At 33.1% G+C, this 17,851-nt stretch overlaps 2 protein-coding genes across 2 annotated transcripts; one reads left to right on the top strand and one right to left on the bottom strand.

The window, feature by feature from the left end:
- Nucleotides 1-4,831: 4,831 nt before the first annotated feature.
- LOC111386736 lies at nt 4,832-7,612 on the top strand. Its single transcript, XM_023011197.1, has 3 exons — nt 4,832-4,991; nt 5,127-7,185; nt 7,278-7,612. Exon 2 carries the CDS (start codon nt 5,352-5,354, stop codon nt 6,012-6,014), a length of 663 nt encoding a protein of 220 aa, XP_022866965.1. The 5' UTR covers nt 4,832-4,991; nt 5,127-5,351; the 3' UTR covers nt 6,015-7,185; nt 7,278-7,612.
- A 1,040-nt stretch (nt 7,613-8,652) lies between these two features.
- LOC111386735 (protein MARD1-like) lies at nt 8,653-10,860 on the bottom strand. The gene is made up of 3 exons (XM_023011196.1): nt 10,465-10,860; nt 9,594-10,383; nt 8,653-9,057 (listed from the first exon to the last, which is right to left on the bottom strand). The coding sequence occupies exons 2-3, from the start codon at nt 10,343-10,345 to the stop codon at nt 8,967-8,969; spliced, it is 843 nt and encodes a 280-aa protein (XP_022866964.1). The 5' UTR covers nt 10,346-10,383; nt 10,465-10,860; the 3' UTR covers nt 8,653-8,966.
- Between the last annotated feature and the right edge of the window lie 6,991 nt (nt 10,861-17,851).

Here is a 17,851-nt window from a genome sequence, read left to right as displayed (position 1 = left end):
TTAAACACATTTTTTGTTATCTGAAAAGATATTATTGATTTGAGATTATTTTATTCTCAAAAGTCAAATCTGCTTTAGTGATATATACAAATGCAGGTTTTCTTTGATCTACATAAAGTTAAAATCATAAACAAGATATGTGTTTACACGTGGAGAAACAATTATATCATGGAGATTTGTAAAGGAATCCTGGACAGCAACATATTCAAATCATACTAAATTATTGCAATTTTCAAGAAGTAGGTAGATAATGTATATGGTAGAGAAACATAACCTGTCATATCCAAGAATCATGTGAATTAATTTCAGCAAAAGTTAGTGCAACAATTTTGTGTGAAGATAATGCAACACGTATTGCACAATTCAAAGAAAGTTATGTCAAAGGTGATACGACAGAACATATTTCTCCATAATTTTTTCATGCACATGAGTTTTAGAAAAATGACGACATTCATGTTCAATAAATTTACTCAAGTGACAATGTGGCAGATTTATTTACAAAGGTACTGTTGACATCTATATTCAAAAAATTGGTTCACGAGATTGAAATGTTTCGATTCAAAAATTTTTAGTGATTAATATCAGGAGGAGTAGCTGTATTAGTTTTCCTTCGCTTAGGTTTTATCCCACTGTGTTCTCCTAGCCAATGTTATTGAAATCGGATCGGACCGATCGGTTCAACCGGAAAAATTGGGAACCGACCTCAAATCCAGTCCAATCAAGTTACCATACATCAACCGTAAAAGTAAAAATTGATCAACAGACCTATGAACCGACTGGTTGACCGCAAAATCGAAAAAATCGGTCACAATTTTTTACTGGTTCTTTGCACCTTCCCTTTTTTATTTTAAGGATTGATCCCACTTTTGTCTAATGGGGCTCACTTGCAATGGCAGCAGGCCCATTTTCTTTGATTTTCACATCTTGCTAGTTTTAAAAGATACTTCTCTTGCACAGTTTTTCTTTTGAACCCATATGGAATACTAATTAAGACTTAGGTTGATTTTAAAAGATGATCTTCATGCACATTTTCTATGGGGAACTGATGTGGGATAAATTTAGTCTAGTTTCAACAGATTACATCATCCACATTTTCTATGATCAACTGTGAGATAATTATAAAAGTTATAGGGTTGGCCAATTGAATTCTTACATGTTTACTTCATTCTATATTATATGGAGTTAAATCATGGTCCCCAAATCGCAAACAATTTCAATTGAGCAAAGCAAAATATTTTGGACATATAAATAATTAGTTTTTGAAGTTTTAAAATAAATTATAAGATAATAAATCTAATTGACACACGTGGATTTATATTTAGTTTGAATTAGTAGTACTGATTTTTTTTAACAAAATTGTTATAATATTTTTATTATTTAGGCGTATTTATTTACTTACTTTTGGCATCCGGTTCGACCCCGATTCAACATCGGTTCCACCCTCTGACCCTTGACTCTTTTTAATTTTCGGATCGATACCTGGTCCGATTTTCAAAACATTGTTCCGAGCTATGTTTTAATGAAACAACATTTATTTTTAATACTCTAAAATAATTGTATTCTTTTTCTTTCGTTTGATCTTTTATCTTATTGGGTTTCTATCAAATAATGTTTTGATGAGATAGAGATTTTTAATGTGTCTTTTTAAAAGGGAGTGTTGTAAATGATAAATTTATTAGTGAACGATAATTGTACCTTGCAGCCTTAGAAATTATTATTATTCCTAATAATTCCATATAAATATAAGGTTTTGGTCCTCATTATAATACACACAAGTCTATAAAAAAAAATTCCCTCTTTTTTTTTTTTTTTGTTCTTTTCATAACAAATAGAACAATATTAATTGAAATTGAGTTATTTTCCTTAAAGATATGGTCGAATCTTATGTCGATTTTCATGTAGGTAATGTCACACATTTGAATAGTATAATATGACTCAAAGTTGTTTCAATCAAGCAAAATAAAAATATTTCAAATCCTCAAGTTAATTGTTCCATTGATCACTGAACTTATGTCTATGTCTTAATTGTTCACTAAAATTTAAGATATCAAGTTTTTGCCACTAAATTTTGAAAAACGCTGAACATTACTCACCGATATAACATCTGTTTAAAACCTTTAACAACGTTGGTGATGTAGCTAACGTAATGCACATATGAAGCTTCGTCATGTTGTTAAACTTTGAGATTGTCAAGTTTTGGTCGCTAAAATTTTCCAATGCTTTCAATTGCTTACTAAACGTTGAAAAACGTCTTTTATTGCTCACTAAACTTTAAGATGGTAGAAATTTGGCTACGAAACTTTGAAAAATGTCTTCGATTGCTCAATAAACTTTAAAAACGTCTTCAATTGCTTACTAAACATTGAGGAGTTTGAATTTTAGCCACTAAACTTTGAAATTGTTGAATTTTGGTCATTAAACTTTGAACGACGTCTTCTATTCCTCACAATAATTTTGGATTTAATTATAGTTTGTTATCCAAATTTTGAATTTAAGTTAATTCTAACTATTGTGTGTTTCATTGTAAAATTCAATTATTAAAGTCTAGATTCGATTTAATTTTAATTACAAATTAATTGTATAATTCATTGCAATTAGTAGTTACTTTCCTTGCACAATTTTACAGGTGCTGTCTATCATAATATTTAAAGTTTACAAAGAAACACAAGATAAGCCATTGTTTTGTCAGAGTTAAAATAAGATTTTTAGCAAATTTTGATAAAACTTGATAAAATGTGTGGTTGAAAAGTTGTGAGTACCATGAAATGTGTGGCTAAAATTAATTGTTAACTTCGAGTTTGATAAAAAAAATTTAAATTTAATTTCCACCAAACATGGATTAAATTGTTGTTAGAATTAGATTAAATTCAAAATTTAATCTAAATTTCAACAACTAATTTTAATTAAATCCAATATTTTTACGAGCAATAGAGGACATTTTTCAAAGTGTAGCGGTCAAAATTTGAAACCATCTCAAAGTTTAGTGGCTAAAATTCGATCATCTAAAAGTTTAGTGAGCAATGTCAGACGTTTTTCAAAGTTTTACGGAGCAACCAAACACGTTTTTCAAAGTATAGTTGTCAAAATTTGATCATCTTAAAGTTTAGTGACCAAAATTCCATTAACTTAAAGTTTAGTGAGAAATAAAATTCGTTTTTCAAAGTTTAATGAGCAATTGAAGACGTTTTCCAAAGTTTAGTGACCAAAATTCAACCATGTTAAAGTTTAACTGCGTGATGAGGCGCTACACAACATTCCGTTAGCCACGTCACCAATTCCTTTAGAGCTTTTAAATAGATGTTATACCGGTGAGTAACGTTTAACGTTTTTCAAAATTTAGTGGCTGAATCTTGAGATCTTAAATATTAGCGAGCAATTGAAAACATAGACAAAAGTTCAATGACCATTGGAACAAATAACTCCAAATCCTCGTTGACACCAGAGTCTACAAAGTTGAACATACAATAAACAATTTCTTTTTTAATTTTTAACATTGAAAGTCAGGAATTTGGGGCCTAGAACTTTTTCTTTGACACTTCTACCACTTTTTAAAGGCCCCAAGTAAAGAACCCCAAGTGGTAGGGGGAACGATTCGAATCCAATTGGGTAGTAATAAATTGCTTCATTTGACCCTAATTTATGCCTTCGATTTCAAAGTAATCCTTGCATAATTTTTTGACAGAGAGATCCTCAACTTATGGATTTAGGACCGTGTCGATCCTCACATGGTGCAATATATCCATATTGACTGCTAAATACCACTTGCAACTCAATCAATTAAGCCCCTGTTTGGAGCAGCTTTTCCATAAAAAAGAAAAGCAATTTTTTGACTTTTTTTTGGTCACCTAAGACCCACATGTGAGCGTGTTGGTAAAAAAAAAAATGGTTGCAAATTGGTGCAAACGGTCCAAGAGTTGATTTCCCCCCCCTAAAAATTTCCCCAATACCAGGGCTAAATAGTTGAATTTCAATAAAACTTGTAATTTTTATTTATGGATTTATTTATTTATTATTATTATTTTTTAAGAGTGAATTCACATTTTCAATTAGACAATGTTTGATAGCCCAATTTTTTTACATGGAAAATGAAAAACGTATTCCATTTCCCACTTTTGATTTGTTTGATATTCAAAATTTTTCTATCAATTTATTTTCCACCTTTGCCTCACACGAGCACTAATTCTTGGTTTTTGGGGAATTCATTTTCCCATGGGGTAGGAGGTTTTACGTCTTCCACTCTTTTTTTTTTTTTCCATGGGAACAAATTTTAGGAGTTTTAAAAGAAAATATCCCTTAAATCGATAAATTTTATATAAAACAAAGGCAAACGAATACCAAAATATAAATAATTTTTGGATTTTTTTGCCCATGGAAAAATATTCTAGAAACAATTGTAGAAGTAAATATCTCTTAAATTAATTCCCTTCAATTCGTTTTCTTTCCATCCAAATTTCATGTTTACAATCAAATGGACACTTAGTTTTTTATCACCTTACTCCCTCAACCTTTCAAACCTACGGGGACCATTCTTGCACAGATTTAAAAGGTTAAAGACCTATAAGACACGAATTGTTAGTCAAAAAGTTGACTGTCACACTTCAAAAAAGTTGGAGACTTGAGAGTCGGAATTTACTTGATTATATTTATAAATGCTGAATCTGAAAGGGTAATTTTGGTAAATCATCATAATCTTCTAGTCCAGCACACCGTGCTTATGGCAACATTTAAATACAATTGAGACTCTATTTCAGATCCGCAGAATCTGCTTTAAATTAAAAAATGAAACCATCAAAGCGCTTTCGAATTGCGAAATCTGAACCTATAATGGCCGTTGATCTTTCTCTATCTATAAATTACAGTCTCGTACAAATAAGCCTATATATACACATATTTAGAGAGAGAAAAAAATCTCATTCTAACGCATACACTCTCAACAATAAATCCATGTGACGAATCTGCACCGTTTCCTTGGTCTTCACTCAAATGATCAGGTATTTGATCTTCTACTTGATTTCATTTTCCAATTTTTTAATTGTATAATGAGCATATCGTTCTATTTTGTTTTGAATGTATTTGTTCTTAATGTTTCAGTTTTCAATTTTTTGTTTTTGATGTAATTTGGATAGATCTGAAGAAACTGAAGAGTGAGAGGGTGGTGCTGTGTATGCATTCAATATTCATATTTATGTTCGATGTATGGGTTGTGTTTACTGAAATCACCGTCGATTTGCTGAGATTTTGGTGGTAATGGAGAAGATCTAAACTTTAAAGACCTTATTTTTAGTGTTAGATTTTGAGATATTTCTAAAATTATTAGTGGAAATTAAGATCTGTGAATCTGTGAGAAGCTAATGACCCTGATAGATCTAGGTAGTTTGAAGGAGATGGAGACTTTAGTTGCTGTTGCTCATCACAGGAATCATCATCAATATTATGATAGAAATCGTGAGCATGGTTCGGCTAGATTTGGGTCCTTTGGGTCCCCGCCTACTGATAATTCTCGTGGTATCAATTGCCGTGCTTTCCAGTCCGGTGCAGGGTTACTTCCAAACCCGCCTAATTCTTGCACCACTGCCCCTTCTAGCAAAAGGGAGTTTTCCACTTCTTTTTCGCCCAAAACCCCTTCGACGTCTGTTAATGAAGACCACAAAAGCTTGAAAAAGAAATCGGAAAATAGTATGATTCCAATCGCAATTAAGATCAACTTCGATAACAAAGAGGGGGGTTATGATAATGATTTTCATTTCTCTGAACATTGGGCTGGACCTGCTTATTCTTGCTCACCTCCCCCGAGTTCTTTGCCCATGCCAAACTTTTCACTCCGGCCAAAAAGGGCAGTTTCACTTGACTTGCATACTGCAGCCCCTGAATTTGATTTGCCCCCTATGGCTAAATCTGCTCCTGCTTCCCCAACCAGGGAGCGTTGTCCCTCACCTAGTGATATGTTTGATGGTGCTGACTGTGCGACTAAGAACCTTCGTCGCATCCTCAATCTTGATAATGCTGACGAATGATGTGCTGGGAGCAGTCAGCACTCCTGTAAATAAGAAAGCTGATTTAGTTTGCAAAGTGAGTTAGTAATATATGTATACATTTAATGAATAAAGTATGTTTGCAGCACAACTTGCTTGTAGTGATTTCATTAGGTTTTCAGAAATTGTGGTGGTGTTGATGCAAGAGCTATAATGGCTGGTTGGTTGACTATCTCCAGATATCAGAAAAGTTGACATGGTGGTTTGGTTGGGCACTGTAGAATGTCAATGGGTCGTTTGAACATGGATATTAACAAGGCCAAAGGTTTTGGGAGCAGAAATCGTAATTGATAACCGGCAATCCATTGAAATGGTGATGGATAGTTGGAATTTAGTGCTTTTGGACATGATCACCAAATTGAATATCAATGATCTGTTCTGCTCAGAGGAGGCTGCATTCTATTTGAACACTATGTATTGATTCCCAGTTCTCCAGTATATATCTTCCTCATTGAATTGTTCATTCTGTTAGTTTTTCCCCCTCATTTTGGTTTCATTTAGATTTTTTGTTATGTGCAAGTTGTATGTACATCAGGATCCTAATCTGTTAGATTGGATAGGAATTTGTTTCATCTCCCTGTTAACCAGCTCTCCCAGCCCTGATATTTGACCTATCCTCTTCTATGATTTCCCATAATCTCTTCCGTTCAAGTGCCGGCTTACTGGGCTTATAATTAGCTGATTTCATTCAATCTTCTTACCTCCTTTTTCACTTCTCTTCTTTTTCTCTAAATTTTCAAATAGGGTCTGACTTATGTGTCTTTGCTTTGCAAAGATGTGGCTTTCCCTTTCACCATCTTTCTGATTTTTCAAAGAAAAATGGGAAGGAAAGTAGAGATAAATGATTTTCACTTCTACTTTTTAGTACTTGGGCTTGAGCAACATCGATTTTCACTTCTGCTCTTTTGTACTTAGGCTTGATCCATGTCAAGCTCTCTTCTTGTAAGTCCACCTTGTCCTCTGTTCACCATTTTCCTGAGTGGGTTACTCCACTTCTCTTTCTAAAGCTTAGGCTTGATCCATGTCGAGCTCTCTTCTTGTAAGTCCGCCTTGTCCTCTGTTGTCCACCATTTTCCTGAGTGGGTTGCACCACTTTTCTTTCTAAAGCCGTTGGTCTTTGGAGATTGTTGACCACACACCAAGCTTTTCACAGGTAATATTCCCTGGTCTTCACTGTCATAAATGATGATGTTAATTGTATCATGGATTTCTTCACTAAACATTTTTGTTTTACATGTTTACCAGTTCTGTTAGAGAGCTGATTGGAGAAGAATCTGCAGGAGTTGTCTGCAAAGCTTGTCGTATTATTGTTGCATCGTACTTTTTGTTCTGTTTGTTGTTGCAAAAACATTGTGCATTTTGTGTTCGTGAATCTTTTATGCTCTGTTTGCGGTGTTGTTTGAAACACTACTTTTCGAGTCATGGGCAAAGTTTCTAGTTGTGTTTTATATATTGTATCCCCAAAGTTTGTCACATTTTGATTCTCTGTTATGTTCCGTTTATAATTGTCTATGAAGTAATCTTGGCTGCTTGAGAGGCAACATCTAATCAAATAAACGAATCTATAAGTGAATGCTTGATATCCCGTGTTCTTGTGATTGATGGTTATAAGGTATGCGACACCATCATACCTAAGGTTCAAGATTATGATTGGCTAAAGAACGAAGAGTTTCACCGTAATTCTTGGTTATGCTAGTGTGACAAAGAAAGGCATTGGAATTTTTGTACCTTGGTGCTGTATGCCTTACCGAAAAGATGAATAAAAATTCATGTAATCGATTTCAAATTTGCCAAGAAATGTAGATGGTTATTTTGCAGTTTAAGATGGTTATATTGTGATTATGATGAGTTGACTGCGCCTTTTTTTTTTTTTTTGCAGGGTCATTTTAGCCCCCTATTGGTCTTCCATTAAATTATAATTCATTTTTTTTCTTTCTTTTTATCAATTATATGTTCTCTTTTTTTATCAGTCATATATTTTTCAATAAAATAATTTTACACGTAAACTCAAAAACTTTTCATTATTTTTTAGTGCACATTAAAAGTATTTACCCTTTTGAATAACGTGGAATGATTACAGTTTTGTTACGTTGCCAGACTCTTTAACACCCTGAATGATTGAATGTTGTATGGTATTTTGTCTAAAAAATCGATCAACCCTATCATTCAATAAAATTTTTTGCCACGCTTAATTTGTCAACCAAGGTGTTAAATTCATTTGGTAAAACAGCAATATTTTAGTAGCTATTGCCTTGTATTTTCTTGCTCAAATTTATCAAAAGTCGTAAGATTTCATTGTACCGACCAAGGACAACGACACAGTAAATATAAAATCCACTTAAAAGACAAAATTGATAATGGTTCTGTCATTTTCAGAATATAATTTTACCAAATGTAGGTGGGCCATTGGCACCAACTACTTTGTTTAATTAATTTCTTCAAAAAGACGCATCTCTTGGATTATTCACTTGAAACAGTCCAGTTAATCAACTAATCTTAGAGATAATAATCTTCAGATGATCTCATCCACATAAAAACAACCTTGTGAAAGCAACACAAGCAAGAAGATATATAATGATGATATAGCAGTTCTCTAACTCGACTGATAAAATACAGAACATGAAGCAATAAGTGACTAGGTGCACGGTGAATTCGAAGTTCTTTCCGATTTGCCTAGCCATCAAGTAAAATGTATGATATTAATAATAGGCAATAAATTACTAAAATTTTTACATGTAGATGCCTTTCATTTATACATATATTCAAAGAGAGAGAATATTAAAAAAAAAAAACTTAAAGAAAACTTCAAAATCAGAGTAAAATTCGAGTCTTTTATGTTGAATTATTCCCACTTATCACATAAATCCATTTAAAGATGCGACGTTCATCTGAAGAAAGAAAGGGAAACATGGAGAATTTATAGCATAACAAGTCTTAAAAAGAATCATCCAACTCTGGATTCTTTATCCCTTCGGAAAGCATTTCTTGGCAGCGGCATTCTTGGCTGCAAAAGGCTTTTCCACCCCTGTAAAGTGCAAAAGAAGTCACTTAAATAATCGCTTTTGCACCAGAAAAAAAAAAAAAAAAAGAAAAAAATTTTAAAGTATTGAATCATTTTGAAGCAATAAAGAAATGAAAGATGAGGAACTTTGGCACAAAATTAAGAGATTATATAAAAACAATGAATTATTGATCCTGTTTAGTGATATCATTAATAATTAAAAAACTATTATTGTTCAACAGAACAATCACTGAATTATGAAAATAAAGAATTCCCATGAAATCATTGCACAAAGACAAAATTGTCTCAACTCAATAATTTCCTGAATTCTAGCCATTCAATGTATGTAAATAATTTCTATTGATTTTATAGTTCATATTGGACTTAAATATATTCTAAATCTGTTCAGCCACTTAATCTAAAATCTTAAACGTCCTCGTTTGGGGGATGGATTCAATAGCCTGACGTACATAATTTTCATGTGTAAGAGTAAACGAGTCTCTTGATCTAAAAGCTTGAATCATTAGACTCGAATCGAAGGGAGAAAAAACGTCACTAACCTGTACATGTAAACGTCTTTGCCATCATCTCCAAGACTGGTTTTGCAAGTATGACAACTGAGAAAATCCACAGATGGAGAAACTGAAAAATTGGCTTCAAATTCACAGTTATCAGACAAACTAGGATGATCCCCACAGCAGCTTTCAACAATGCAATTATCAAAAATGTGTGTTGTTTTTGGATTAGGTCCATGAGTGATCACACAAGTATAATCCTCAGAAAGCTCCATTTCCTTCAAAGAAAGCTGCCTAGTAAAACTCTGAGGAGAATCCTTAACTGGGATTCTAGAGAAAGGACTCATCAACTGAGAATCCCTAGTCTTAATTCCAAAATCAGCTGGAGATTTCGGTGATTCTTCGACTGGAGAAATCGAAGAGGAAACAAGGGTTGGAATTTGAACCTTAAGTTTTGATCCAAAAACAACCATTCTACTAATAGGCTTTGAAAAATCCCCATCATTTTTCTCATCATTCATTGAGTCAATCAGGGCAAGTCCAATGGCTTCTGAGTCTTGTTTATTACAAGAATTAGGAGATAGGATTGAGGATGTCGACAAATTTTTATCATAGCCAAAAGGGTTAGCAGAATTTGATGAGTTTTTTGTGTCAAGAATTGAGGTTGGACTCATTGCTACTGATTCTGCATCAGACAAATTCTTTGCTAAAAAAAATCTTGGTGATCCCAAGAAAGATGAAATTGAGGTTTTGGGATTTCTTGGGCTAGTCATTGCTCTAGATTTATTCCTCAGCATTAGTATCTCTAATCTCTATTTGGTTTACCAAAATTTCACTGCAAAAATAGAAAAAGAAATAAATATAAATCCAAAAAATTCAAGAAATAATGAACATGGGTTTAAAGACAAGAACTAACCTGAAACCATTTGAAATGTTAACCTTCTTGAGTAGCTGCTTAAGGCACTGAAAAAAGTATCAAAAGAATAAGTAAAAGTTGGCTTTTTTCCACTCAAAAGCCGGAATTTATGAACAATATAACAAAAGAAATCTTTAAAAATAAAAAACACTGTTAAATCTCATTAGCCTCCATGTTTTGAACCCCAACACTGACATAAAAAAGACCCAATCCTTTTTTATTTTTCAAATAATCAAAATCAAGCCCAGATATGCATTGATGATCAACAATATTAAATAGCCTTTGTGTGTGAGGGTGTGTAATTCAATCAAGAAAAAGCAAAATAGACAGAGCAACTTGCTAGAAAATAGAGAAGTGAGGAAAAGAGAGAAAAGACGGCCTGTTTTGGTTCCTTTTTAAAGAAGAAATAAGAGCTTTTGGTTAAGCTTAGAAAGTACTTATCAGTAATCCCACTTCTATTTTAAGTTTAGCCAAACATGCTCTTAGAAGCATTATTGTGAGAGGGAAAAAAACAAAGAAATCTACGCCAGCAAGATAAGGGCCCGACGAACTAATTAGAAACAAGATAACACAACCATATACCCCACCCCTCTCACCTTTGTTGATTATTATCTCTCTTCATTTGGATTTTAGTGTTTATTTTCTTTTTAAGAAAATAATTTAAGTATATATATATATATATATATATATATATATGCAAGTCATTGTCCAAATGCACGCAATTCCTATGTTGAAAGCCAAAATTTATGTTTAAATATGATAAAACAGTGTTAATTATGTGATTTTCGCCTCAAAATAATCTATGGATTAATATTAGTTTATTAACATATATCTATATGTCATTAAGATTTTAGTTTCTTGTCTTGTATGCTCAAGCAAGAATTTAATTTCATTATACAATTCAAGAAGTTCATTAAGAATTATTTCCATAGCTAATTTCTTGTCGAGAGAGAGAGAGTGGAAAAATATTGATTATGTAATCTTATAATAAGAAAATATCTTAATTTTCTTACCCCTCATCTATAGTCGGTGTCTAATTTTGAGGTAACTTGTACTGATCTTAACTTGCAATGCTTAGGTCACACACACTATATCAATATGATCCATGTAATGTTGAGACTTTAGCATATTGTCCATATAGAACTATGCGAGCTATAGTTTTTAAAAACTGAATATGTACAAAATGTTAGTAATGAAATAGTATTGAGCACGTTGAATTGCCCAAACTTAGAAAGTCCATAGGCTTTGACACCCTATTCCTACCTTCAAAGGAAATAACAATTACAGTTATGCTATGTGTACAATTTGGGTTGACAATCCCGATTGACAATTAGACACATGGGAGGGAGGGCCCACGCTTAATAAAAAAATCGTGGATCCCCCTCATGTGAATACATTGTCAATCGAGAAAGAAAAAAAGAGACAAAGAAAGAAAGAAAGAATTTACAGGCTCGTCCAATTTTGGGTCATTTTGTCCTCATCCCTATTTTGTCATTATTTGATGCTGCTACTGTCTCTCTCTGACACAGTAACACACATAGATCCATTAAACGCACAGTCTGACCAATTAAAACGACAATTTTACTGACTGATGAAGTTACTCTTATTACCTCGTCGTACGTGAATCACTGCTTCACACGTCACGGCTGCCATTAAAGTGACACGTATGATTATAAGAAAGTTAAAATTCTTTATTTATGAAATCGGATAGAAATTTAGTAAAAAAATAAAAATAAACAGTTGGTACTAAAAGTGTCACTTCTTTGCACATAGGCACATTATGATTAAAGAGGAATTGTGAATTGAAATAAAGGAAGTCAATCATGCAAACCTGTGACAAAAAAATTGAAATCAAGTAGATATAGAGGCTATCATGAATCACAAGATACATCAATTATGCATTTATCGCAAATTTATGTTACTTATACAAAGTATTATAGTCGCACTCATTCTTTTCTTTGCAACTTAGGACGTGGTGTGGTAACATTTTCATAAATCTAACAAGCAACAATATGAAGATTCTACGAATGGGTGGATCGCTCCTTAATGGGGTGAACAACTAATTTTGTAATTTTACTGAGCCCTTGTTTGAGCCCCACTTTTTTCATCAAAATTCATTCTTCAATAGTGAGTTGACTTCATTTCAATCACAGATTTTTCAATAAAATAATATTACACGTAAATTCAAAATTTTTTCTTATTTTTTAACAACATGTTTCTCATCATAACACTATTTGAAAATGCATTTTTTGAGGTAAATGGGGCTCAAACAACCCCTTATTGTGATGAGTCGACGAGCAACTAGCTGCTCACCTTTGACAAGACCCAGTTGATGAGGGACTCGTCCCACTTTTTGCTGCTACTGAGTTGAAGCGGATCAAAATGACCAATTAAGCAAGTCTTGTTTGGATGGGATTTCAAAAGCGAACTTATCAAGGACCCACATTTAGGCAAGGCGTGACCCTAGTCAAAAATTGATTTGACATAAAAAAAGAAAAAAAAATAAAAATCATCATCTTGCATCAGGCTTCAGTAATGGGCCTGGACCCACCTTCATTTTTTGGCCCATTTTCAATGAGAGCTTACTTTACTATTTATGTAATTTTTAGTGTACAAAGGGGAAAAATTGATATTAACATGTACAGTATAAATATTAACTATACCACAAGTTTGATGCGTGAACGTCTCAAATTTTGCAAAAAGAGATAAATATAGCTAGGGCAAAAAGTCAAAAGGTTCATGTATGAGGATACAATATATTTGTCTTATTTGGCAGGCTAAAGTCAAGATTGATTTAGTCATGTATGAGGATACAATATATTTGTCTTATTTGGCAGGCTAAAGTCAAGATTGATTTAGTCTACATATTCATAATACGTTATTTCAAGCAAAACAAAGTTTTAGGCGTTCCGTTATCTCTCATCTAAAGTATATCTAGCCCCGTTTAATCCTCATTAAATTCAATTACATTACATTTCATTTTTCTCTTTCCTATTTTCAACCACACAATCTTCCATAAAATAATATTATACGTAAATCGAAAAAATTTCCTTTCTTTTCAACCACTCATTTTTCTAAAAAATACTATTCTCCCATTTTCATTTTCAGGTAATTGGGGTCAAACGGGGGCTCAAGACTTGAAATTATTTGAGCCCAATTTAGCTATATTCAAGTTTGCACAACTTACTATTAAACTTTTTTTTAATATCGAAAAAAATTAAAAATTAGAAGATTGTAAATCAGTAAAATTGGAGGCGTTGGTTCTATATGCAACTTGGATGGAACAATGGCTCCATTGCATTATTTTCTCGATTACTTTGACTATTGAGACGACCATCTCGCACCCTCCACCCATGCATACATTTATATTTCCAAGAAGATGGTCTATCTTCATGACTCTTTAACGGTATCGTTACGGTCACATTTTTAGAATAAAAAGTCATAAAATTAATTTTAAATTCATTAAGAGAAACCCAATTTTACTCTTTCAACCTCTTAGGCATTGCTTGGTCACAAGAAAATTAAAGAAGGGTAACAAAAAATCTCATCTGCCGCCTTAAAAGCAGGGCTTGTGACTTCCAAATAAATAATAATCAAATTTTCAAAGAAGAGTAGGTGCCACAGTTAACCCTCACCTCAGCCTACCACTTACTTCCCCATCCTCTGTGGGGACTATGAGAATGAGAGCCACAATTGTTAGACAAATAAACAATGAGTCCTCAATAGAATTTTTGCCTTTAGGATAGCAAAACTCTCATTTTCGGTGCACAATGGTACTCGTCGGATGAAATTTGTAAACTTTTCGGTCAAATAGTTATGTGTTTTGAAAACGAAGATCTATTTAAGTGTCTACTCATTTCTTTTAATGATTCTTGACTAAAATTGTTGGATGAAAATTGTAATATTTTCAGTCAATAGTGACATATTTCGCACGTGATGATCTATTTAAAGGTTATTTTCATCAACTACCTCCATTTTCCTCAATTTGAAAAGGAGACAAAAAGGGACTCGAATGACTAAATAGATTCGTGTCTATTTCATTTCTTTTAATGATTCTTGACTAAAATAGTAAAATGGTGTGGATTGAACAACTCAACACGTTCAAAACATATGACTACTTTTCATCTACTGAGGATCATCAAGCACTAAAATGAGAGTTTAAGGGACCTAAAGGTAGAAAAACTTTGATTGAGGACAGGAACTACAAATTTTCCTAGTTTTTAAGAGTGGGGTCGGAATGGGGGAGGAGGGATGAGCCCACAATTTTCATCAAACAAGTCCATTCTGTCTTCAATCATGCATTATTGCCCTTTTTCAACATTGAATTGGATTGGCGATAAGCCCTGTTTAATGCCCCCCATAAAAAGAAATTTTTGAGAAAAATAAATTTTATAATAGTAATTTTTTGAAGAATATATGATTAAAATGTAGAAAAAAATTTGAATTTACATACAAAATATTTTATTGTGTGAATGTGTAGTTAAAAATTAATTTGTTATAAAAATTAAAAATAGTTATCCAATTTCTCAAAAGAAATATCTCCTCAATAGTCTCCATAATGCTACCATGCTTCCAAAGTTTGTTATAAAGTATGGATTTTGGCAATTCAAATTATCAAAATCAATCAATACAAATCAGCTTTCAATGTCCCACTTGATCGATATGAATGGATTATTACGCCCTTCTCAAAAGCGCGTTGTGTCTGAATTAATTAAAAAAAATAAAATTGAATAATATTTTGAATCCTTATCAAAGTTTTCCGATTATTTAGATTGATGATGTGTTAATATACTCTAAATCAATAGAACAATATTTCAAACATCTTGATATATTTTTAAAAGTAATCAAGCATAACAGATTAGTTGTTTTCAAAAAAAAAAAAAAAGGGTAAAAACTTTTCAAGCTAGAATAAAATTTGGAACAATTACTCATATCAACATGTCCGTAGAATTTGTAAACAAATTTCCTAATGAAATTAGAGACGGAAATCAATTACAAAGATATGTGTCAATTATATCGCAAACTTTGTCCCAAATGTCCGACAAAATTGAGAACCTCTTTATCAAAGATCGAAAAAGAGCCCTATAACTCAAACTAGTGCTGTTGAAGAGATTACAGGTTTAGCTCAAAATCTTTCTTGTCATCGTATTCTGAATCCTTAAATATTTTTCATAGTTGAAACCGATGCTTCAGAAATAGGTTATAGAAGCATCCTCAAACAGAAGTCAATAATAAGGAAAAATTAATCAAGTGTCTACCTTACAGCTCAAAGGAACTACTCCACTGTAAAAGAAAGTGTTATCTATAATTCAATGTATAACCAAAATTTCAAGATGATTTGATCAACAAGACTTTTTTTATACGTACTTTAGTGAAATTTGACCTCTTCAAATATCAAAACCACAAAAAAATATATGGCAATCCTAGCAGTCGTTTTCACATGTCCTTCTAAAAATTGAATAAGGACATCAATACATCAACTACCACTAAATGTCCTGCTAAAAATTCAAAGATTGAATTGGATTTGGTACAACACAAATTTAAGCTTAGTCCGTTACACCTAAAACTTGAACGAGCAAAGACTTGGCTAGTGTGGTAACTAAGCTACTGTTCATATCGTTTCTGCCTTTCTTTCTGAATTCTCGTCCCTTGCTGAGTACCGCTTCTTAATTAACAAATTGCGCATCGCAGTTTTCACAGCTTCTGCAGCAGATGAAAAACTTATTTTTCCAATTGATAATTTCCCTTTAAGGGTTTGAAGGAGCGACTCTCCTCCTGCTATTTCTGCAACTTCCTGTACCGATGTCTTGTGGTCAAAAGACTCCGAAGTGCTTGTACTAAAACCTGAGGTGGCCCTCACACAAGCCAAAGATGCAGAGTCAGAGACTTGTAAGCTGGATACGCCCATGATCATCCATAGCACCGGGGCTGAAGAAGAGGTCCCTATGCTTGTGGGTATGAAAGTGATGCAGGACGAATTAAAAAAATAGAAAGAAGAAGCAAGAAATGGGAGAGAACCGGAGAGAATGGGGGGAGAAACCGAAGAAGAAGCAGAAATTCATGGGGGAGAGGGGGAGGGAGAGGAAGGAGAAACCATAGGCAACAAACCACCAAAATATTCTTTAATTTATCAAAACTAATGAAATTACATCGCAATTAGATTTAAATAGTAAAGACTAAAACCCTAAGTAGAATGAGATTGGACCAACACAAGCCCAATTACATAAATAAAATCTAAAATATAAATAAAATCCAACTAAAAATAAATAAAAAGTAGATGTCCTCATCAACTCTCCCGGAGTGGGAGAAAAAATTGACCCTGTCGAGTTGATAGATAGTATAGGCTGCAGTCAATTTGATACTCCAAATGCGTCAAGTCAAGTCACGGGGGATGATCTTTCTGACGAACCAAGTAACGAAATTCCATGATTGATAGTACTGAAAACTGTAGCTTATTCCCTAGAATATGATCTGACCAAGGGGGGCGATCTTTCCTTCTAACCAAGTACTGATATTGGACTCCAAATAATCAATACTCATGCACCTCATCTTCAAGATTTTCACATGATTGTATCTAATGAGGAGCTTAAGAAGTACGTCGATCTACCCAACAAACAAGGAAGTACCGAATATTGCCATCATTGGTCAATACAACACGTTCATATAAAATAACATCAATTTTATCTTTGTGTGCTGTGATAGATGGTATTGAATTAGAAATATCGACATAGTCAAGTTGGGGGATCCATAAAGCTAAGTAGAAATAGATCATCAAAGGAAGTAATATGGTGTTTGTAAGTAATGAAGTCCTTAATATTTAAAGCAGAGTGGTAGTCAAAATGTGATGAAAGGGCAATGACATATGCATTTGAACCAACATGCTTTAAATTTTTTAAAGGACCAACACTATCAGCTTGTAATATAACATAATTCCCAATATTAAACTCAAAATATTGTTTATGCGAATCAGCTTGAAGTTTATACAAAGCATTACTTGCGTCATGTTGTTTATTGATCTCAATATGCAAGTTATGAAAATGTGATACAACTACCTCAACTAACATAAACACACTAGCATGTGGGTACATAGGAATAAGGTCTAAAGGTTTCATAGGTTCACAACCATGAATAACTTCAAAGGAATTTAGACCTAAAGACCAGCTCACGGGATTGTTATATGTAATTTGAACAGTTGGAGGAATCAAGTCCCAATTTTCAAGATTTTTCTGGACTAGAGACTTGAATAAATTGCTAGGACTTTGGTTAACGACTTCATTCTGACCATCAGCCTGTGGTTGATCTGCATTGGAGAATTTCGATTTAGTGCTAACCATAGGCAACTGGGTTCTATAAAAGTGACTAGGGAAATCATGGGATACAGAATCTG

Source organism: Olea europaea, unplaced genomic scaffold (genome assembly GCF_002742605.1).
Source record: "Olea europaea var. sylvestris unplaced genomic scaffold, O_europaea_v1 scaffold3711, whole genome shotgun sequence".
NCBI lineage: Eukaryota > Viridiplantae > Streptophyta > Magnoliopsida > Lamiales > Oleaceae > Olea > Olea europaea.
This window is presented reverse-complemented; position numbering and strand designations above follow the sequence as displayed.

Coding starts and splice junctions, on each gene's coding strand:
- LOC111386736 (XM_023011197.1), top strand. CDS start 5,352: ATGACCCTGATAGATCTAGGTAGTTTGAAGGAGATGGAGACTTTAGTT.
- LOC111386735 (XM_023011196.1), bottom strand. CDS start 10,345: ATGCTGAGGAATAAATCTAGAGCAATGACTAGCCCAAGAAATCCCAAA. Junction 9,058..9,593: donor AAAGACGTTTACATGTACAG/GTTAGTGACGTT, acceptor TGCACTTTACAG/GGGTGGAAAAGCCTTTTGCA.